This window comes from Cydia splendana, chromosome 6 (assembly GCF_910591565.1).
Source record: "Cydia splendana chromosome 6, ilCydSple1.2, whole genome shotgun sequence".
NCBI lineage: Eukaryota > Metazoa > Arthropoda > Insecta > Lepidoptera > Tortricidae > Cydia > Cydia splendana.
Window position 1 is genome coordinate 19,974,817 of NC_085965.1, and position 23,700 is coordinate 19,998,516.

General features: G+C 39.5%; 1 protein-coding gene across 3 annotated transcripts in view; it reads left to right on the forward strand.

Annotated features, from left to right (window-relative positions):
• The window catches only part of LOC134791639 (ankyrin repeat and fibronectin type-III domain-containing protein 1), a 201,865-nt gene extending 180,157 nt beyond the window's left edge, over window positions 1-21,708 (forward strand). For all 3 annotated transcript variants that reach the window (XM_063762695.1, XM_063762694.1, XM_063762693.1), the window contains 11 exons: window positions 6,366-6,486; window positions 10,533-10,637; window positions 11,561-11,706; window positions 11,999-12,193; window positions 12,942-13,137; window positions 13,517-13,649; window positions 14,822-14,957; window positions 15,357-15,562; window positions 16,409-16,554; window positions 16,858-18,382; window positions 18,557-21,708. In XM_063762695.1, coding sequence (XP_063618765.1) covers window positions 6,366-6,486; window positions 10,533-10,637; window positions 11,561-11,706; window positions 11,999-12,193; window positions 12,942-13,137; window positions 13,517-13,649; window positions 14,822-14,957; window positions 15,357-15,562; window positions 16,409-16,554; window positions 16,858-18,382; window positions 18,557-18,892 — 3,245 coding nt within the window. In that variant the 3' untranslated portion in view covers window positions 18,893-21,708. The remainder of the gene's footprint in view (window positions 1-6,365; window positions 6,487-10,532; window positions 10,638-11,560; window positions 11,707-11,998; window positions 12,194-12,941; window positions 13,138-13,516; window positions 13,650-14,821; window positions 14,958-15,356; window positions 15,563-16,408; window positions 16,555-16,857; window positions 18,383-18,556) is intronic.
• Window positions 21,709-23,700: the final 1,992 nt, after the last annotated feature.

A 23,700-nucleotide genomic window follows, 5' to 3' on the forward strand; every position in this document is an offset into this window, starting at 1 on the left:
CGTCAGTCTTTCCGTGACCACAGCTGGTGCAACTCAGCTGAAACGTCGGAATTAAAGGTAAAAATAATGAAATTATATCGCGGTAGACCCGTTTGTGTAATTAAATATAGAAAGAAAAGTTAAATTTCTACATTTAAATATTACCATTACTATTGTAATTTAACAAACATTTTCTTTTCTACAATTTTATACCCCGGGCCATTATTTTCAGTCATTAATTATTATTTGACCTATAAAAAAAAACTATATCGGAACGGAAGTAATGATGACAGTATACCCCCACGCTTAGAAGTGGGACATTAAACAATATTGAATTTTATTACCTTTTTATCTGAAATCAATCACAGAAACTACCAGTGGCACTTGAAACAATCGTTTTCCAACATAATGTGCGTCTTATATTGGTAGGTATAAAGTCCAAAATGAATTGGAGTATTCGTGGGATTCACGACTGATAGTTTATTGGCTATAGATAAGTTAAATGAGTGTGGTTATCGAGAGGTTCGAATTCGAGAGTTATCAAATCCATCGCTCTATTGTTTCTGACCTAAATGTTGCTATGATATTTTTCTACAACGCTAAGAAATAAATTTCCACTTTATATTTATTTCTAAGCCTTGTGGTATTGTTTACCGACGTTTCTGCTTAATACAAAATTAATTGAGAGTTTTCTAAGCTACCGACTTAAGTAGAAGATTTTATAGTAAAATGTAAGTAGGTACTTACCTATAGTTTAGGAATCAACAGTAACGCTCTCTCTCAAATATTAAATAGGCTTCAAATAACGGTACTGAAGCTTAATATACTTTATTCATGTAGGCCACGCAACAAGCACTTAAAATTATTTTATGAATAGTAAATTACATATATATTATCTTAAGCTAATCATCAGAGCAATTTATTGATGTTAATATTATTCCATAGTAATATTGGGTTATTATACAGATCAAATTTAATACTAAAGAATTTCACAAAAAGATCGTCAAACATAAAAAAATGTATAAAAATACTAGTTTAGAGTGTTTCTAGAATAAAATCTAAATGTCAAAAAAAAAAACAGAATAAAGAAGTCACATTTTAACGGGAGTTTATTAACGAAAAGCGTATGAAAATCGATCAATTTTGTATTATAATGTCTGAAGTAAAGAACTGTCGGATTGAGCTTAACCAATTAATAAATGAATTGCCAATCTACAATTGGTTCCTATTTGTGCCATTGTCATTAGTAATGATATCGGGGCCATAAGCATACAATTTATCGCGGCATCAAAATGAATCCAGTTTGCCAGTAGCTGTTATTGCCTTACCGATTTCCATGGCAGTTATCGGTATCGATGGCGTCCATAATCTACAGATTATGCTTAACCAAAGTGTTTGTTTGGTATTGTGCCAATTCTGCCCTTATTACGGATATTATATCAGTATGCCTGATGGGGATTTCCATCGATAATTAAATTATTCCATCACAAACTTTCATTCCCCATTTTAAATCACATCGATCAATTTCACGATCTGTTTATTGCAAATATTTATTGTTCACGTATTAAATTACAACACGGGTATTGGTTACTCACTCCTGCACAAAATGTTTTAATTCTTGACAGTATTAAAATGATAAATTGATATTTTATGTATTATTTACATAAAAATTACCTTATAATTTTTTTTACAAACTTTCTCGAATAGTAAATGAAGGCTGATGGCAGCCAATTTTGATATTCAATATTCATCCTTGCGCCAAGGATAAAAATATGTCGTAACTTCTGTGCCCTTTGTTTTGTTCTTTTATTGTAGTTCAAGTTCATCTTACCCACTAAGCAGTAGTGAATAGAGTAGAATAGAATAGAATAGAAGAGGTTTATTCAAAAACGCTTAAATACTTAGTGCATTATTTTAGGTCTCATATTTGGATAACTTTCTGTGTGTAACTGTTCTTGTGGTCATATAAATCAGACAATCATCTAATATCTAATTTTACTGAATCATTTTAAAAGTGAAGCCGTACGGCATCAGTAGAGGCAAAGACATATGTAACTTCGTATAAGACGAATAAAGTCTAAGGAAAAAACGTGCCTCGGAATTCAAGTAAAAGTCATTCTCGAATAGATGCCGCACACACCTTTAGCCTATCCTCGGCTAGATGGCGTGACGACACCGTTTCATATTTAACAATTTTAACACATAGATATCAGTGAATGAACATGGATCAAAATTATATAAAAATAATAAAATCATTTATCCATATATATACATTTTTTGATAACTTTTTATACGTTTTCATTTTGAGTTTTAGTCGTGTGTTTTTAGTTTATTTTGAGTTTTAGATAGATGGCAGTAAATTTACAGTGACTACAAAATTTACAATGACAGGACCCCTCTATACTATCTATTCTTTTTGGTAGAGGTAATGGGTTAACGGTAATGCTTGTACGCCTTGTACCAATAATATACCTACAACATTCGAGAGAAAATGTTTTCCAAGACGCTTACGACTGGATTAGTAGCAATGTTACTGAGCCGTGCTCGAAGATTTATCGTCGTAAGTTGTGTTACATGGTCCCAGGGCCTAATATAAAGTACCTGAATGAAGTCGGTTGGAATTACTTACATAAATACCGAAGAGTAAATAAAGTTTCTGGGCGCATTCGAGGATAATGTACATGTTTAAGTACAATACGAATATAAAACATCTTCATAAAACACACAATAGAGTATTCGAGGATTGCCCCACGAAATAAGTCCCTTTTTAGGGTTCCGTACCCAAAGGGTAAAACGGGACCCTATTACTAAGACTCCGCTGTCCGTCCGTCCGTCCGTCTGTCACCAGGCTGTATCTCACGAACCGTGATAGCTAGACAGTTGAAATTTTCACAGATGATGTATTTCTGTTGCCGCTATAACAACAAATACTAAAAACAGAATAAAATAAAGATTTAAGTGGGGCTCCCATACAACAAACGTGATTTTTGACCGAAGTTAAGCAACGTCGGGCGCGGTCAGTAGTTGGATGGGTGACCGTTTTTTTGCCGTTTTTTGCATTATGGTACGGAACCCTTCGTGCGCGAGTCCGACTCGCACTTGTCCGATTTTTTTATGATGACCGTCGAGAGTGCGCAATTAAGGTAAGGTACGGCATATTGACTTTATTTTCGGTATTTTCCAAATAAATACCAAAAACATGTTATGAGAGTAAACGGTTTTGTATTAGGTAAGTAGCAATGTTCGGAGAGATTTATTATAGAGTGGCACAGGGTCACGGTTTACCCAGAAGGGTTTATAATTTCCTCATCGGGATATATTTACATTCACAAAACATGCTCCGCACTTTTGATTTATTTCTTTTAGGAATACTTTTTTCTGGTTTTCGTATTTATAAAAACCTAATTCATGTAAATCTAAACAATGGACCAAAAGAAGTTATGTAGTACCTAGATTTTTACTAACTACTTATGGCGATAAGACCGCCTGATGTTACCTCTATCCAATTGTCTTTGTTTATGTTAATGTACATTTATTGTAAACTATGTAAGGTGTGCAATAAAGAGTATGAACAAGATATATACAGTGGTACCTATTACTAAAATAAATTAATAACTAGCTTAAAAGAAGAACAAAAATACTCTTTGTATTGTATTGTGTGGTTAGAATAAATATAAAATAATACTTAATAAATTTGTATCCAATAACGTCAATAACCAAGTTACCTGTCAGAAGGGCTTTTAACAGTCTCCCAAGATTGGTTGTTCGTTTCCTCATAGATTCATATACCAACGTTAAATCTAAATCGCGGGCGAAGTTGTTAGGCGAAAAGGCGTGCTTTGCTTCAGTTCGCATTTCAACTTAGGAACTCGAGAATTTTCGAGATCCAGTCATTTTTTTCTCGTCTCGAATGAAGCCAAAATTCTCGAGTTGTCTCGAGTTCGAGAAATCTCGAGCAGAAACCCTAGGCGCGAATTTCTTTTAGATTTTAGAACTATTTCCGTCACACTTTATTTTTAGCTGAAATTCTGTTAGATACAATAAAAACATTTAAGTTTCCAAGATCCGAAAACTTATATTCCATTTTGCCCTGCATAATAGACAACTGCCGTGTACTGCCCTCGGGGCCCGGGGAACTTTTGACTTTACTTTCGACTTCGGAGCTAGTTATCCTATAGTTTTATGCACACACGACTTCAGACAACAAGTCTTTGTTGCTGAAGTTCTGGAAAAAGAAAGATTTTTTACTTTTACAGAGCTAATGAAGGGTAACCTTTCATTGTACGTCCTAAAGCGAACATTTATTCTTTTCTATCTACTTTTGGGTGCCTATTTAATAATCTGTACTCACAATTTTGTGGAACTTGTATAAGTAGGACGCGTATAGGTAAAAACGAGGTTTACAATTTCTGCTTTTATACCACGAAAAGTAGATTGGCCCATGTGCAATACTTGTGTATACTTGTATACATAAGTTATGTATACAAGTATACCCAAGTACCTATTCCACATGGGCCAATCACATAACCAGCCTAAATGACTTCACGACAGTGACAGGAGAAACATTTCGCGATATAATTTCATTGTTTTTACCTTAAATTCCGACATTACGACGACTTCGTGATTCAATTATATCGCGGTAGACCGTAGACCCGTTTGTGTAATTAAATATGTGTACAAAACGCGAGAATGTTATATTGCAAACCGAATTAGCGTTTATCGCGGGCGAACTATTTTCAAGACACAGAACAGACAGACAATAAGACATAATGTCGATTGTAAAATGGCAGTTCAAGCGTGACATCGCAAAAGTACCTATTAGATACACGTTACCGTGACAAGAATTCTTGAATCAAATTGGAACCCATATCGACTCGAAATCGGCTTATAGCAAACACAACTTTAGTCGCTGCAAATGAGCAGTATGCGTTCGCTTTTCGACGCGGCCTCAAGGGTAGGGAAGTTGGAACTTTCATCTCAGGGACCGGCGAGCTTAGTTATAGTGTAGTTATACACTATAGTGTAGTTGTGTACGGTATCGGTAATCAATACACTAAACCCAGTTGTGAAACTGACTTGGTTATTGTTTACTTTGTTTTTGACTTGTGAAACACTAGCACGCGTCTAGCTAAAAAAATGCTGTGATTATTTTGTGTCCAACGTGACAATTTTAGCTTACCCAAAATAGTCGTTTAAGTAAGTCCTCTGCTTTAAGAGTCTACTCAGTTTTTTTTCAGTCTCTTCTCTTCAGAGAGAGGTTCTTTTCAATTTGTTAGAGCCCCGAGTGTTTATTAGAGACTTTTAAGTCTTTTTCAGGGAACTATATTTTATTTACAACAAAAAAAAACGGCCAATTGCGGGTCGGACTCGCGCACTAAGGGTTCCGTACCATTACCTACGCAAAAAACGGCAAAAAAATCACGTTTGTTGTATGAGAGCCCCACTTAAATATTTATTTTATTTTGTTTTTAGTATTTGGGTTTGTTAGGTATAGCGGCAACAGATATACATACTGTGAAAAATCAACTGTCTATCACGGTTTATGAGTTACAGCCTGGTGACAGACAGGCAGACGGACAGCGGAGTCTTAGTAATAGGGCCCCGTTTTTACCCTTTGGGTACGGAACCCTAAAAACAAAACGCATTGTCTTTATGTATATATATAAACATAGGATAGGAACACATAACATAGGTATAATAACATTAATAACGCCTATTTTCTGTACCGTTAAATAGAAAGCTATAAAATTGTTAACAGAATCTTTATTTGGAGGCTCGAGTCCTTTTGAGTTGCGCTTAAAAAAGACTCATAAAGAACTCGACTCGGGGCTTAAAAGAATCAGAAGTTTATTTAGCGCTGCGTCTCGTTGAATTGTTAAAATCAATTTTCAAATATATTTCTATAATAATATTTCAAATACGTCCAAGTTCTAAGTAAACCCCTTAAGTCTACCAATTAACTTTCCTTTTGTTTCCGCAAAACTAATAAGGGCGTTTCCAAAATTTATCGAAGTTAAACCCCTAACCAAACACCGGTGTTTTACCGAGATTGGCCGCGCTTAATGAATAGATTACCTACCTACTAAATGGAAGAGGAAAGCCTTTTGCAATGACGGAGCCTGTAGAAATTCCCTGAGCTGATATTATTAACCATTTTTTTCTTGCTTTGAGACCAATTCCGCGATTAAATACTATTTAATAAAGTCTGCAATAATTTCTCGTATAATCTCAGTCGAGAACCTGCGAGTTTCAGTCTCATTAGGTTTTATCATTTTACTTATTTCAAAAATTGATATTCGGTTCTTAAAACAACTTACGATCCTCTTTATCCCATTAAATATTTTTTACTTAGCTATTTAGTAATTTAATTATGATCATTGTTTCAGTCAAGAGCGCAGAGGCGCTGGGCGCACACCTGCGGCGGCTGACTCGGGAGGCCGAAGCGCGGCTGCATGATGCTGCTGGGTGCTTCCCGGAGCGTGCCTGCCGGGACGATGCTTGCACAAGGTATGGTCTTTTAGACACGAGTAAGGGCCAGTTGCACCAACCACACTAAACAGACTGATCAACATCCCTCAACAGAGTACTATGAAAATTCCCATTCAATAAAATTTAGCGAACGCTTTAACGGTGACAGACGGTTTGGTGCAACCGACCCTAAGTCTCTACGCATGTACCTATTCAAGTTGCTACGCGTCTCTGTGGGATTGCACACCGTGTGCACTGCCGTGCCGTCGGATATTAAAAGGCATTATGACATAATATTCTAAGAAGACTGCCTTTTAGTATCCGAAGGCAGTGCAATAAGCTGCGTAGTTTTAATGCCAGGCCGGCTAGCTGGGCCTAACATACAATAGGTACCTAAAAGCTAACCTGCCTGTGTTGTGTACAATAAAGTGATTACTACTACTACTACTACTACTACTAAAAGGCCTTTGGCCAACTCTTTGAACTTGGCCGGTTAAGGTGGCTTGTTAAGCTTGCGGTTGGTTAAGGTTGAACTGACTAGTTAGGTGGCACATACGCTTAATAACGCGGTACATCACCCACCCAAAAGCAATATACAAAAAAATAAGTTGGCATTGTTTGCCTTAGCATCGGTACGAAGTACGATGCTCAAATATTGTTTAAAATGCGGATTGGACTATGCCTGTTTTAACTTAGGACAATACCTAAGTGGACAAGTGACAGAGAGAGAGAGTGGCTATCATTAAAATCTATTATTCTGGACACTCTTTGCTAAAAAAAAGAAACAGAAAAGATCTAATAGGTATATAGATAGATCTAATAACTCTATAACGCACCAGGTCAGCACTTTTGAAATGAAATGAAAATCTTTATTTCAGGCAACTAATGGCCCATACATAAATACCTTAAAACTAGCATAGGTACATATTATATAAAAATATATTTTAAAACTAAACTTAAAAAACTAAACACTACAAACACACACTTTGCTCACACGTGGCACGTACCTATACTGATCTTTCTGATCAACCTCCATCATCTCTATTTTATTTATGTCATATAATCAACCTTTTTCATGTGCCAATTCTCTTGGAAACTTGAAGCGTCATAAGGTGTTGTATTCTTTGGTCATTAGATGTCATGTGTCCGTATCGATTGTTACGTTACATTTCTTACGTCATCTTTTCTTTGAACTTCCTTTCTTTGTTACATACCTCGTTTGTCTTACCTTTTGTTTCGTGTAAAAGCTTTGTAAAATTACACCGACACAATGACGACGCGTCGTTACAGAGTTTAAAGTTCTACCAGAGTGTATGTATATACATGGAGTAGTTCATCTTCAAGCAAAGATACCTACATGCGGAGCTCACTACTAAAACCATGACCTAATTCTTGCAATCTGATACTGCAAAGGCACATCCATCAAGGATTACTTAACTACTACCGAACTTACTTGCAGTACGAGCGAAGTGCAGTGCAAATCAATATCAAAGGATATCGATATAGGAATTTACTGCACGAGAACACGGTAAACGATTGAACGAATTTTCAAATATCACTTAGTATTGGTTAATACTCGAGTCTTTTGAGTCCTCTACTTTAAGACTCGACTGTGTTTTTCAGACTCATAGAATTAAGTCGAAACTCGAGTTATTTTCAACTTGTTACAGACATCTTTTGTAGAAACTTGAGTCGTTTTCAGAGATCTTTAATTTTTTTTTTACAAAAAAAAAACTAAATGCATCTTCGGGTAAGGTACCTATATACCATACAATAACGCTTATTATCTTTACTGCTACTATTAGTAGGTATTTAGAAAATAACTACAAAATTGTTGACGGAGTCTTTATTCGGTGGCTCGAGTCCTTTAGAGTTGCGCTTTAAAAAGACTCAATAAAAGACTCGACTCGTGACTTAAAAGATTCGGAAGTTTATTTAGCGAAGAGTCCCATATAAACGAGTCGAGTTCTTCAAATTTAGACTCAAAAGACTCGAGTTTCTATACAACACTAATATCACTTTATGGTATAGTTGTATCGGAGTTGAATGTCGAACTTGAATTCTTATCGGAGATTGGTTAGGTACTGTCATTGTCACTATCACTGTGGTCCCTCTAATGAAAGTTAGGCAGAGAGGTTAGATTACCAAGTTCATCTTGAGATTGTAAAACTTAAGAAAATATTCTGCAGAAAGTTGTTTTAGATGAAAGATACCTAATATTAGGTTTCCAAAAGTACCACAACGGTCTCCGATATCGTTGTATAACTCTGAATAATATATTGTATATACCTACCTAATATAATATAGTTATATTAGGTATCGTAGAGTATAGCACTACGGATTCATGTATTCCTGAATGGCTTAAAACTGCCAGACCTAACGTACTAAAAATGCTCTGTAACGGAGATCATAGGCAAATAGGAAAAGTGCATTAGTGCACACGTTAGTAAACTGCCATTATCTGCCCGATTCGAATTTTAAGATACGTCAGTTAATAGATCTAGAAACGACAATGGATTAGATATGTCAGTATCAAATGTGACGTTTCTTCAAACAAAAACGTCACGTTTCTAGATCTATTAACTGACGTATCTTAAAGTTCGAATCGGGCCGATGTATTTGTATTATGCGCAATATTACAGCCGTGCGCTGTATCGGGCAGTCCCCATATTTCGCTAAGAGGGAGGCAACGCGAAAAGTTTTCTAAACCTCAGCTCTGCTCTATCATTTACTCTACTAGTCTAAATAGCCGTAAACTCCGAATTAATTAGGCACTAAACTATTTATTTACACAAATAATTAGTTTACATCCTGTCGACGTACGGAAAACTCTCTCCTAGTATATTTTAAGTAAATATTACTGTAAGAGGAGAGAGGAAGGCAAATACAACCCAATTACTTCAAAACGGATTTCCTTTGAGGTTGAGTTAGGAGCCGGAAACCATATTTACTACGCTCACATCACACTAGATTCTTAACTACATTTACAACGTTTGTATCGCAATCCTTTACAAAATAACAAGCTCAATTTCAGTCGGAAATATTTCAATTTTTTTAAGAGTGAAAAATGTTATGTGTTAATTCTAACGAACAAAGATTACAAAGAAAAAAGGCAACAAAAGAAAAGAGATTAAGTACAAAGATTACAAAAGCCAATCAAACTTAAATAAGATATGGAAATAGTCACTTTACTTTTCGTAGCATCTGTCATCCCGATATTTTTCTTTTAGTTTGGCTTTTATCGATGTAAGTATTATTGTCTTGGCCAGGCCCCAGGCACCCAACCATAGCGCACGCTTTGGCTTGGTCAATCCACGGTTTTCGTGTTCGAACTGTAAACCAGTCAAAACTTTAGCAAATTCCTTTGAACATTGCTTTAACCTGTCCCCTGCTAATCGAATCGATCTAACTAAATTGTACACATAATGTAGGTAGTCGGACAAATTTACACTTGGACAGTTTGATTGCGTAGCAAAGTTGTCGGCTCAAAACCAAAATGTCGTATGGGCCATACTGATTCGTATGGAGATACATCCTTTTGGTTTCCTCGGTAGGGATGTCAATAGTTGATTAGGTTTGGTCAGTCGTTATCGTGTTTGATAAGTTTAGGCACGTTTAGGTTTTCAGTTGAAAAGGCACGCCTGGAGCAGAATATTTCATTTATATAGCTGTATTGAATTAACCGTACCGTAGCTACAGTAGCTGCATATAGATTCCTTTTAGGTATCTTTAAAGCGTTATTATCCTATGCGGATGCGTCCTTGATACAGCGCCAGCAATGCTGGCCAGTGGCCCAGCATACCTAACTGCCCATTTTTCGAAACCTACCTATTATAAGACACGGTACATGCATTCACCAATCCATAGGTCATGGGAGTTAATTTAACACAATTCAAACAAAAAAAACGAAGAACTTGGGTACAGGTTACTGTACTTAAAGGCCGGCAATGCATTTGTAACCCCTTCTGGTGCTGTAGGTGTCCGTTTAGCATCAGGCCATTTGTCTTCTCGTTTGTCTTGTAATATCATAAAAAAAACTTAAGACTTTTTGGTCACCGTCGACTTAAAGTAGATTTTATTTCCAGGTCATCTGCGGGCAAGCAGGCGGACACGACAGGGTGCGCGGGCGGCGCGGGCTCTGAGAAAGACAAGCAGGCGCAACATTGGGAGCGGAGAGTGAGGACGCTCAAGTAAGCTAAAAACGTATTACACGATAGCCCAAAAATAATAGACCGCGGGCCAGGAGCAAATATCGTCAGTCATCGCCTCCCGCTTGGTACTTTGTCAGATGATAGTTTAGGTGCTATCATGAATTAAAAAATAGTCAGCCGGTTGTATCGCGGTGGAAAGACCGTCAGTTGATCAAATGAACATGTAAAAAAAAAATTTTTTTCAGTCATCGCCTCCCGATCGATACTTTGCCAGTCTTTATTATTATTATTTATTTCCAAATATGCAAGTTTACAGTTCTAGACCAAAGCACTTACATACTACAATAATTAACATTAAATTACATTATATTAATACATGCATGTCAAAGAATAATTCAAACCTTATTTCTAACATATAAATATACAGCCATATTATTAAATTACATTATAAATAATTTACGAGTTAACATTATAAGAAATCATTAATTTTATTTTATATAAGTAAGTCAAATATAATACCATCATAATAATATATAAATCATGTCAAGTTTGAATTAATTGCCTACCTATATAGCTCTGCAATTGCCAAGATTGCCTAACTATCTTCTGACAAAGTATCAAACGGGAGGAGATAACAATTTTTTTTTTACATGTTGGCTGCCGTCCCTCGGCCCACCAACGGAGCGGCAGCTGACGTCCATGAGGGATCATCATACATAGCCGTTAACCAATTAATATACGAGTTATCGCCCGGGAGGCGATTGGTCATGGAAATCTGTTCGTGGCTCGCGGTCTATAAGTTGACAAAGAATTTTTACAAATATTGTTCTTACTTACATATCAACGTATTATATTATATTCAAAAGATGCGAAGCCGCTGAGCGTCTACGTTCGAAAATCATAATTATAACAAGCGCCGCTTTTTAGATTGTCTTTGGTTTAACCTTTTCATTATATTCTAGACGTCTACTTCACGGATGGCAGGCTCTACGGTTGCCGGCGGCGCCAGCCCCTCCTGACTTGGAAGTGTGCGGCGCCCACTCTGTCTCTGTACGGCTGAGAGACCCGAGACTGACGCGAGAGCAGCCCCCCATTACCAAATACAAAGGTGATTGTACTATAATATTTACACGCCTAGTTCACGAATGTCACGCTTAGCCTTGAGCCTCCTGACGTAAAGATCTACCTATATTGAGCCTCCTGACGTAAAGATCTACCTATATTGAGCCTCCTGACGTAAAGATCTACCTATAAATCGTCAATACTAATTTAATATTTGCGTGAGTGACGGACAGCAGAAAACGGACAAGAAAGTGGTTACTCAACAGCGACGTAAGCGGTGTTTCACACCTAATTTTCTTGCATCAAGAGATAGGTAACTGATCTTTTAAATGTTACAGTTGAATGGTCATCCCGCGCCGACTTTTCCAACGTGTGCGGCACCCGCGAGGTCCCCTGCGCCGTGCACGGCCCCACACGGGTGCTGGCGGCGGGGCTGACGCGCGGTCGGCGTTATTTCTTCCGCGCCGCCGCCGGAAACCTGCGCGGCTGGGGCGCGCCCGCCTGCTCCACTCCCCGAAGTGTTGTGCCTAGCAGTAAGTTAGATAGAGGCACAAATAATTAAAAGAGAGACCAGAGACACATCAGACACACCTATTCTTCATCGCATCGCTTGCTTCACTCCAAGAAGCGTGATGCCTAGAAGTAAGTTAGATACAGCCAAACAGATAAGAAACGAGAGAGACAACTTTCCAGCTCTACTTCTCGCACTGTCAGCGTACGGTGACTTTGGGAAACATTGAGGGTCGGTTGTACGAAACCGTCTGTCAGTTCTGTCACCACTAAAATGTTCGCTAGATGGTGTAGAGTCAGTCCTTGAAAAGTCTGCAGCGGATTTGATAGCCCACGCAGTGCACGTGTTATTTTAAACGTCAAACTTCTATGAAATTATGACGTATGCGACAGCGTTGCACTGCGTGGGCTATCAAATCCGCGGCAGACTTTTCTTGGTCCGACTCTATGAGCAGTTTCATAGTTCTCTGTTTCTAGTTACCTAATCAACTCGTCAATTGTTTTTGATGCAACTGGCCCTTAATCTTTGAAGGCGAAGTCGTTATGAATTTAACCACAAAAAAAGATTGAGTGGTTTTCCTAATCCATTTTGGGTCGAAACTAGAGTGAAGCGTTTGTGTTTGTAGGGGTAGCGCATATGTAATGGTAATAATAAATTTATGACGGTCAGCGTACTGCAGCTCAGCATCCAGGAAATTCGCTCGGATATTAATTATTTGTAGGTTGTTAGTAATTGTAAAACCTAAAGATTAGAATTTGCTTATATCTCAGGTTGGCGTGATGTCTCCACGCGCGCCCTGCGTGGCGATACTTGCGGCGCGGCGGCGGCGCTGGAGGCGCTCGCGGCGGCGGCGGCGGGCGCGCGCCTGCGGCCCGTCGCCGCGCCGCCGCGCCTGCCGCGCAAGAAGACCGCCACCATCCGGCAGCTGTTCACGGCCGCTAGCAAGTTCCAGAAGAATCTTAGAAGGTACTACAGATCTTGTAGGTTGGCGCGATGTTTCGACTGGTATACTAGTAGGTAAAGAGGGTATTCTGTCAGGCACCGCTTAGCTGTCGTTAACGGCGTAGTTACGAGTATAATATATAAGAAACAGGGCGATAGAGTGGTTACGATATCCCTCTCTCACAGGGGACGATTTCTAGCCTAGTGGTTGATAGTACTTAGGCATAATAAGTGGCATCTTGGTCCGAGCTCCTCTTTCCTTTTTGATTTTCTTACAAAGTAATTTCGGATTAAGTAAGTACTGTTTAAGGTTTAAGTGAAGACGCACTTAAATTAAATACAAACATGGATTAACTAAATTATCCTTATCACCAGACATCTCACAATTCAAATGTTGTTCCAGGGGCGTCTATTTAGCATGTATTCTGTACCACGAAGACAAAGTGTTGGTGACTAGTGAAGAGTTCCTACCGGTGATTGAGGTCGACGAGACTTATCCTACGTGTATCTATACGGACTTCCACTGGCTTATGAAGGTATGTCTTAATATTATAAATGCATTGTTATTGGGGTTTACTCCGACCACGCTAATTTTACACCAAGTTGGCAGTAACAATGCATAGATATATCGGATAGGAGCGTCGTACTGCATAGTAGCACAACTAACGAGAATCTGTTGAGATTTGCACAAGAGGAATTGCCATCAGCTGTGTTTCATACCTCATTATTTTCTATCCCGAATCATTTCTTCTCAAATTGTATGTCATGTTAAGATAACATTTGAATTGTGACTTCATCAGTGTTGCTGGTGCAGACAAGTCAGGTGTCTCTGTCAAACTCTTTGATAATTTGCGTTACTGTTGCTGCCGCATTATGGTCACGAAAAACTGTCACTTTATCAAGGTTTATTAAGTAAATTAACAGAGACATCGCACGTTCCTCACTGCTGTAAGCTGTAAGCAACAGCAGCAAGGCAAGGCAACAACAAAAGTCGCAATCACATTGTAACCTTAACATTTACGTGCCATCACGCTCCGCAATTGTTGCGCCATTTAGGGTCCTAGCTAAATTGGTTATTCAATACTTTACGCTATAGAATTTCCAATTTAGCAAGAACCCTAAATGGCATATATGATATAACAATCCCGTGCGGTGACTGTACATTTGTATAACGTTCATGTCCTTTTGACGTGATAACGTCTTATAAATCGATGAAGACCGGTAGCATGCACGAAAAGGTGTCACGTTGTGGACAGATCTCCATGGTAACGTTACGGCCAAAGTATGCAATTTTTACAAGCTTTTATTTACTTTCACCTGACCGTTGTCTGTCTGTCGGTCTGTAATCAAATCTTGCAAGTTAAATTTGATCCACTTCCCGGTTTCCGATTGAGCTGAAATTTTGCATGCATGTATAAATCGGATGACAATGCAATATTATGGTACCATCGAGCTGATCAGATGATGGAGACAGGAGGTGGCCATAGGAACTCTGTGATGAAACAACGCAACCTAATTGTGTTAGGGGTTTTTAGAATTGTCTCGATGAGTATTAGTTGTCTGTCGTAAGAAAAGTACAGTCAGCGATAAAAGCTTGTACCAAAAATGAAATTTTTGCCAATAACTTATTGATCAATGTTTTCTTATTACGTTATCACGCAAAATTATTGTCCGTAAACCGACTTTACAGACAACCATATCTTTTTAGGTGTCATGCGCATGGGACGACGTGAAAGCACTTCGCTCAGACATGGAGAAGCATACTTCGTCGTCTATCCATTTTCGGCTGAAACTGCTCACCGCGTGTGCGCAGATGCAGTCCGCGCTCTGTATTCAGGATCTAGGTAAACATAACCCCCCTATTTACCCTGTAAAATTTTGTCTCTTTCTAAAAAATAAATTAATAACTATGTCAAAATGGCGAATAGGGACCTAGGGACCAAATAATCTAAATATTAGTTACTACTCCGTGTTCGGATTTTCGGGGCCCGTTTCCCAAAAGCTTGTAACTTGTAATACGGCGGATGTCACTTTTTGACAGCTTTTGTTAGAAAGGGACTTCCACTTGTATTACAAGTTACAAGCTTTTGAGAAACGGGCCGGTCGTTATAATTACCTACCTCCCAAGATCGTCCCTTTAAAGTTAATACTCAAGCCAGCAAATGCCTTCACTCCCCATCTCGACGATAATTTACTGATTAACTATGTAAAAATTTGACTACATATGTTTATGATAATAACAGGTCAATTATACCACAAACCGCTGCGAGACTCGCACGGCACCATCGTCCTGTCTTGTGTGAACAGCGTCAAGTCCGCCAAGTCCGTCTCCGCCCTGAACTCCCGCTGGGCCCCAGTATCCAGGCTTCGACGACGAGTGCTAAGCGAGGACAACACTATTAGCGAGCTCCTAATGGCGTCTGTGCATGAACAGATTGCGTACCATCAGGTAACTATGCTGAACTGGTCAAAAAGGGAACAAAGTCAGTGTCTAGACTTCGATGACGTGTGTTAAGCGAGAGTACTTTTGGAGAGCTTCTGACGGTAACTGTGCGTGAACAGATCGCGTACCGTCAGGTAACTATACCTGTGAACAGCGTCAAGTCCGCCAAGTCCGTCTCCGCCCTCAACTCTTGGGCCCCAGTATCCTCTGGTTTCGGCGACGTGTGCTAAGTGAAGAGAATACTATTGGGGAGCTCCTGATGACGTCCGTGCCATCTTCAAATGACATTCGAGTCTATTACACTCAATACAAGAAGTTTTCAGTAGGAAGACAACAGTTTTCGGGGTAAATAAATATCAACATATAATATCAAGCTTAGTCGAGCAAGTCCGTGTCCGCACACGACACTCGCTGGACACCAGTATCCCGACTTCAGCGACGTGTGTTAGAGCCACCCCACACTAGCATCTCCCGAGCGTCAGCGTCTAGTCAACTCTATGGCTGCTGCTCGACGCAACGTTGGCGCAACTGCATTTTCCATAGCGCTGACTAGACGCCGACGCTCAAAAGGCGTTAGTGTGGGGTGACCTTTGGGGCTATTCATAAATTACGTCATTTCAAATTAGGGGGGGGGGGGGGGTTCTGGACATCGGATGACGGTAGCATGAAGTAGGAGGAAATGGGGTCATTTGAAGCATGATTTTTGGATGATTAGAGGGGGGGGGGTTCAAAATCGTCAAAAATCGATGACGTAATTTATGGACAGCCCCTTTTCAGCGTGACCTCAATTCTATTTCCAACACCTATATTTTCGTTACGTACCTTTTTAACATGTCACATTTTCCTCCTTAGGTGTCGCGTGTCCAGCTGCCCCGCGGGCTGTACCTGGGCTACCTGAAGCTGCAGTCGTCGGTGGAGGTGGTCCGCATCGTGGCGCCCGCGCGCACGCCCAACGTGCCGCCGCACACGCGCGTGCGCGACAACCCGCACGTCTCCGCGTGAGTACTGTACCTATATATATGTCGAGGTCACCCTCAACTCTGGACCTTAAACTGAAAAACACCCACAGCAACCAAACTAACAGGCGAATTAACAAATTCTTATTAACAGCCTTCGCGCGTAACTAAAATAACTTATGGAAACTTCCGCGTCAAGTATTTTGTTGCCAGGTTGACCTGAAAAATGCCTGACGTTATTAAAGTCTTTTGTTTCTAAGTGAAAAGTTCTGTTTCTGTTATCAAAAGTATTATTTTTACCGCTCGTCGTTCTTTATTAAATTTTATTTTTGTTTTTGCTTACAGTGAGGAATGGGACTTCCTAAAAACACAAGCTGGCAACCCGTCGTCCGAGGACTCGCAAGCGATCCCCACTCTCGTAGCCATGGGTAGCCAGGAGAAGCCTTCCGAATCTCAAGAGATGTTCCTGGACCAGATCGCGTCCGCCTCCCGCCGGCTGTTCAAGGAAATGGACATTTCCATAGAAACTGCTATCACCCACCGAATCTACGATCTTGAGGTCATAGAACTTAATAGCGATGTCAGTTTCATCATGCTATGTCCACCCGCGGAACAAGCATGCTCAGTACCCGGCCAAAAAGAAATACTGCTACAGAAAGGGGACTTACTCAGCTTACCGATACAAGCATTTGAGATGATACATCTTCAAACGTATCACACTAACATATTAAACAAATACTCCAAACTTAGCTGCGTTTTGGAGCTGGACGTCGCTTTAGCAGCTCACTCACATCGAGAAGCATTCTCTTGCACAGAGCTACAAACGGCCAAAGAGCGGCTGACCAAGCTAGAAGAACTCCAAAATAATTTAAATGCTATATGGAAAGCTGAAAGATGGCTCATGGATCTGATCGGTTTCGCTAGAGACAAAGACAAAGCTGCCCCTAGCTCCGGCATATTGCTCAAATACGTCATAGAAAGAATGCCGTCGCAATCCAGCGTCGACGGTTCCGACGCAGAAAATAACGAAAACATCATGAAGGTGGACTTCCTTCAAATACCATCAAGAGATGGCAAGATTAACAAAACTTCCCCCGGAAGAGGCTCCTGGCCCGGCCCGGCTGGCAACGGAAACCACGCAAATCTACATCCAGAGTTCAGCAAGTCGGAACAACAACTAAGTCTCGCCCCTCGACAAACTTCCGTCTCCACTCTGAACCTCAGCACTTCGCAATATCTCAACGCTGAACCTAACTTCTCCAGAAAAAATAGCGCCGATTCTCAATACACGCAATCGAGTGTTAGTAACAATTTCATGAGTAGCAACTCTCAATTCGACGTTAAATCCCCAAGCACACATAGTACCAGCAGCAACCGATTACCTCCATCTCGAAGCGAAGATACTCTCGTCTTACAAGACAATGAGCCTAAACCCAGACCGAACAGTACGCACGCAAGCATGTCTACAACTTCCAGCCCTCTACTCACAGTAAAAGGCTATTACCCTGGAAGCATGATCAGCGTAAGAGCTAAAGGCGTCGCTTCTGAATCCGCTCAGAGCTTATCAAGCGACTCCGAAAGCCAGAGCTGCCCTATTACAACAGCAATTCCTTTAAAAGTCCGTCCTCAACTAAAACATAGAGCTCAACACGTGATCGCATCTAAAAGCATGACTAACGTAAAGTCCAACGATGTTGAGTTCACTGATACTGGGCAGGATATGTTCCCGAACAAGTCGGGGTCGTGTGTGAAGCGACAGACGTTGTTGGAGGCTCAGGAGGAGGCGGAGTATCACAATAAGGTTCCTAAGACTGACGAGAGCAGGGGCGGCGAGGAGGAGCGGCCGCCGGACCAGCCGGGGATACTTCAGGTCAGTTAATTCACTTTTAAATCACACCTGTCATTTTCAAGACTAGTTAGTGAATATCGCCTTGAATTTGTTTTTAATTCCATTATGCTGCATGAAATTTCACCTGTATTTTCTCATCATCGTCTCTGTCAGCTCTCTGTGTTCAAATCTGGTTCTTATTTCCTATTCTTTTAGGTATTTGCCGCGTACGAGACCGGTTTAGCGGCCGGCACTTCGCTCAAGCTGCACGTCACCCCGCGCACGTCGGCGCGGGAGGTCATCGACCTCGTCGTCAAGCAGCTCAACATGGCCGCCGTCCTCAAGGGCAAGCCCGGCCCCGTCTACGGCCCCGAGAAACTGCAGGACTTCTGCCTCGTAGCCGTCATAGGAGCCCGGGAAAGATGCCTCCGGGACGACTTCAGGCCGTTGCAACTCCAAAATCCGTGGAGAAAAGGCAGACTATACGTCCGACTCAAGCATGATGTGCTAGCGGCGCTGCAACATTCTGCCAAGCAGCCGGCGTTCATTTAAAAAAATAGTTTGTTTTTAAAAGCGTGTCTATGGACTTTTATATTTTTAAATAAATAATTTCATAGTCTTAAGTTGATTTCTGGTGCCAATTATTTTTGTTGATGCTTTAATACGATAGGTAAGTAAGTAAAAGTTGTGAGTACTTTAGTGTGTTTACAGAATTTATGGTGCTTCTCACTGTAACGGGATATAACCGCTCTTTCTATCAAACTTTCAGTACCTAGACTAGACTGGCGTAGTTTAATCGCTTTCCAGAATATAGTTGGGCCAGCCGTATCAATAGAAAGTGGCTGAGAGGATACTTTCAAACATCACTCAAATGAAAGGGCAGAGTATATTTTCCCTAGTGATACGAATAGCTGGTCAAATTATAGCTTACAGATTTAGATCGATTTCAATCTCTTGTCGTTCTCTATTTATCAAATCTAATTATTTAGGACTTAAGGTACAATAGTGTGTGATTCTGTGACTACAGTATAGTTAGGGTAGTGATGTGTGCTCATTAATTTGGAAATCACACTGTACCCTATTGATAAATGTCAAAATAGTGATGATTGTATCATAAATTACTTATTTTCTCAAACAACACTAAAGTTACAATCCATAACATAACCCTTCATCTAAGCACCAATGGAATGTTTGGAACTATCAGCTAACTTCAGACTAGTCCAAAAAAAGAGTTTAAATAGTCAGAAGTTAGCTAAATGATATCCAGAATTAGTAAGAGTAAAATGTCGGCAATATTAAAAAAAAATGTGAACAAGTTTTCACGTAAAAATACTTTGACTAATTAAGTCATATCACAATCAATCCTAACTTAAACCATGAAAAGATTTAGATCATAAGAATAAATAAATAAATAAATAAATATGGGGGACATCTTACACAGATCGGCCTAGCCCCAAACTAAGCATAGCTTGTACTATGGGTACTCGACGACGATATAAACATACTTATATACATAGAAAACAACCATGACTCAGGAGCAAATATCTGTGTTCATCACACAAATAAATGCCCTTACCGGGATTCGAACCCAGGACCATCAGCTTCGCAGGCAGGGTCACTTCCCACTAGGCCAGACCGGTCGTCAAGAACTATCATTATATCAATGAATTCATACTTCAAACTACTCTTTTTAATTCTGAATATCAATATAATCTTACACATCGAAGTGCCTGGTTAATTTGGACAACATAGAAGTCATATCACGTAGGAAAACAGGGTGAAGAATATATATTTTGTGACACAAGCTCCTAAATCACAGTAAGAAAAATATCGAAAACTAATTTACAAAATCGAAATTTAAAACTACCTGCTTCAAGGTCTTGTAATATTAATCTTACTTAGATTTTTTATAGAAGCTCGGCATGTTGATTGGTTTATAAATTATTATAATCAATTTTTTATTAATTTGGAGGTTTTTATGTAAATTATATTTACCTCCACTAACTTTTAAAAATAAAACTTCTTATTTCTGAGAATGAATGAAAATGCGATATTTAAGGGATATTACGTGTATGATAGGTGGATGCCAGTAAGTACATAAATATTTGTAAAGATATTTATTTTATATTTTTAAATGTTTTGTCTTGTCCGATGTTCACAACACAAGTTGCAAGTTCTTTTTATTAAACCACTATTAATATTGCAAAAACGTGTGATTTAAAATGTTTAAATTTTTCTGCTTCCTCTATCGAAAAATCAGGTAAGATATCATACTAAATATGTAGGCTAATTCACCCATAGATCTCTAACGAAGTATTCTTTTAACTATTAATTTTATATAGCCATAAATATGTTTTATTTTCATAGCAATTTGTAGAACTATAATGGAATAAATACTCAAAATAAATTAGTACCTAAGTAGGTACGTTTTGTTTCTATGGAAAATGTATATTTTTGTAGTTAGCCATTGTGTACAATACTAAATGTGTAATGAAAGATTGTGAAATAGATATAATATAAATGAATTAAATATTATCAATGATTCGAGCCATACTTAGAGAGGGATTGCAATTGTTGTAATTACGAAGCCTAACTTAAATGTCTTATGAAAAATATAATAGATTTATTTTAGATTATTATATTCACCCGTCTGCCGCGGTATGTGTACACTTGAGATCGAAAGTCCTTTACCAGATTAAAACCGTGACGTCGTCGACGTCTGTTTATTTGACTTCTTAATTCGATCTAACGTATAGTTTAAGTACATAAACAAAACAAGATAATCTTGTTAGAAAAAGTTCTACCTCCGTGGAGATCATGATAGTCGCCAATTTTTTTTATATAGATAAACGGCATTTGTACTCTGAGAGTGCCGCACTCCTGATTTATATTAAAAGTATTTGTTTAAGCCTTTTATGGACATGCGGCTTGTTTTGCGGCGCGCCCAGCTGTGCATCAAAGATAATATAATCACTACACTGTGCATGTTCACACTTGGACGTTGAAATTCCCAAAATTTCCAGTAAAGTTCAAATGTTTGAATTGTAGAGAAATGCTCTGCTAAATGTCATGTGATTTTGAAACAGCCGGTTGTCCATAAATGTGCATTCACACGAAGAGGATCAAGCGATGTAATCTTTGGTTATCAATTATATGATGTCATATCAGTTTTATTTTGTCTGGTCGTTGAAACTTTATTGTTGCCCCCGGTGGATATAATCCACCTTAGATAAGAGAGTATTTTGTGGTTAAACTACGTGAAATACCTACCTACTGATAAAGAACTTTTTATGGTCCTGAGTGTACGTTAGAACTTAGACAAGTTGGAGTTTAACGTGATGCACAAAAATAAATGTAATTCAAATCTTGTCTTGCGTTTTTATTTTCAAATGCACCTGAGTATTAGGGCAGGCACAGTCGCCATCATACATAATATACTCCACCAGGGGCGTATTTACCCTAGGGCCAAGGGGGCCATGGCCCGGGGCGGCAGGCCGCGGGGGGGCGGCGATTCGCCGCCCCTCGCGGCCATTTCTGGGCGCCTTTTATAATCAAACTTAGCTATATTTTTTATTGTATTTTAATTGACATTTAAATTAATAAACAAACGAACGCTTCAAACCCCACCAATAGGGGATATTACTGCAATGTTCTGCCGCCAGAGTGCAGCACTACCGACTCAGTAAATTCATAGACTAACTTATACATACTGTGCCTTAAACTGTTTTTTGACAAGTTTTCACAGACAATAAAATATGACATTGATGCATCAAGACGGTTTGTTAACAAGGGCCTACTGGTAAACACGAAAATCGAAATTTGGTTTTCTGCCTCTTTATCGCTCGAATATTCAAGAGTGATAGAGAGATTAGATAACGAAATTTGGATTTTCTTGTTTCGCGGTAGGCCATGTGCTTAAGAGCCAACGGGAGTGGTCATTTCTCCATACAAACGTACTCCTCGTTTTCCTCCGTGGTTTTTGAAGCTAGAGCAATGATTTTTTCAATACAGATTAATATTGTCAATATCTGTGTCGGACCGTTTTGCTTTTTTTGATATTTTTGTTTTTTAGGTTAAGTTTTGGAGGAGAAAACAGAGGAGTACGAAACCTCGATTTTTGAGATTTTTACGCAGGATTTTTCGCCTTGTCCTTATCGCACTACTTTTAGGTGCCGCTGCCGTTAGCGAGACGGGTATATTTACCTAAAATATTTAAAACTCAGCTCCTGTTTCGTCTTAACGTGACGTGTGATGTGTCAATGTGGTTTGTTTACTGTATGTGCCACAAAGGTGCCACCTACGCAGAGCTTTGCCTAATACTCCCTATTGCTTAAAATATCTGTACCAACAAGTACCTAAATTAAGCAACATTTTCGTTCAAGAAGTATTAGTACGGAGCAGTGCCGGATTTACCACTAGGCTGAGTAGGCTGAAGCCTAGGGCGGCAGATTTTAGGGGGCGACAAATTTGGGTCAAAAAAATATTTTATTTGCTGTTCAGACAGGGTCGACCAGCATTTTGCCGCTCCCCTATTTATTTGTAAAATTTAAATAACAAGCATTATTAGTCGATTTTGCCGCCCTCTGTCATGTCAAGACCCTTTATATTGAGACAGACAGACGGCCGGACGGACAACGAAGTGATCCTATATGGATTCCGTTTTTTTTCCTTTTCAAGTACGGAACCCTAAAAGTGTACCTACTATTTTCTCGAAGAAATTTCGCGCTCGCTACGCTCGCGTTTTCACTTACGTGCCTACCTACACTACATTATTTGTGACCCATCTGACTACATTGGGCGGTTCGTGTCTTCGTGGTATTGAATCTTACTAAATAGTTCCGATCCGATGCCGAAACTCAGTATAGATAGAGTGCTCTCGATATCAGATACAAATACAATACTTTTCATGACTTTCCAGCACCACAGAATGAGGGATAATGGCACGGCCTGTGTAATACGCATCCCTACTGCTGTCGTCTGCATAGCAATGATCATCATTGATATGCAGCAATGACAGCACAGAACCTAGTGCAACGCCAGCGGTAATGTCCACACTATCGGAGCAGCTTCCGTCTACTATACGGCTCATATGCGTCTACCGGAAAAAAAGCTAGCGATCCATTTTGTATTAACATAATCCCTCGAGCAGACTCGATGCCAGACCCGACCGAACTCCTTAGCTATATCCAGCCTGACTGCCAATGCCTCACCTTGATTCTCAATGGCCAAAACCCAGCAGTACCCACCGGTCACCGATCAGATCAGGCAAATATAACGAGGTCGCATCGTCATTGAGTGACAAAAACGGCCCATATAAATCAGTATCTAGAATAGTGACATTAGTGACGTCACCTTTCTGT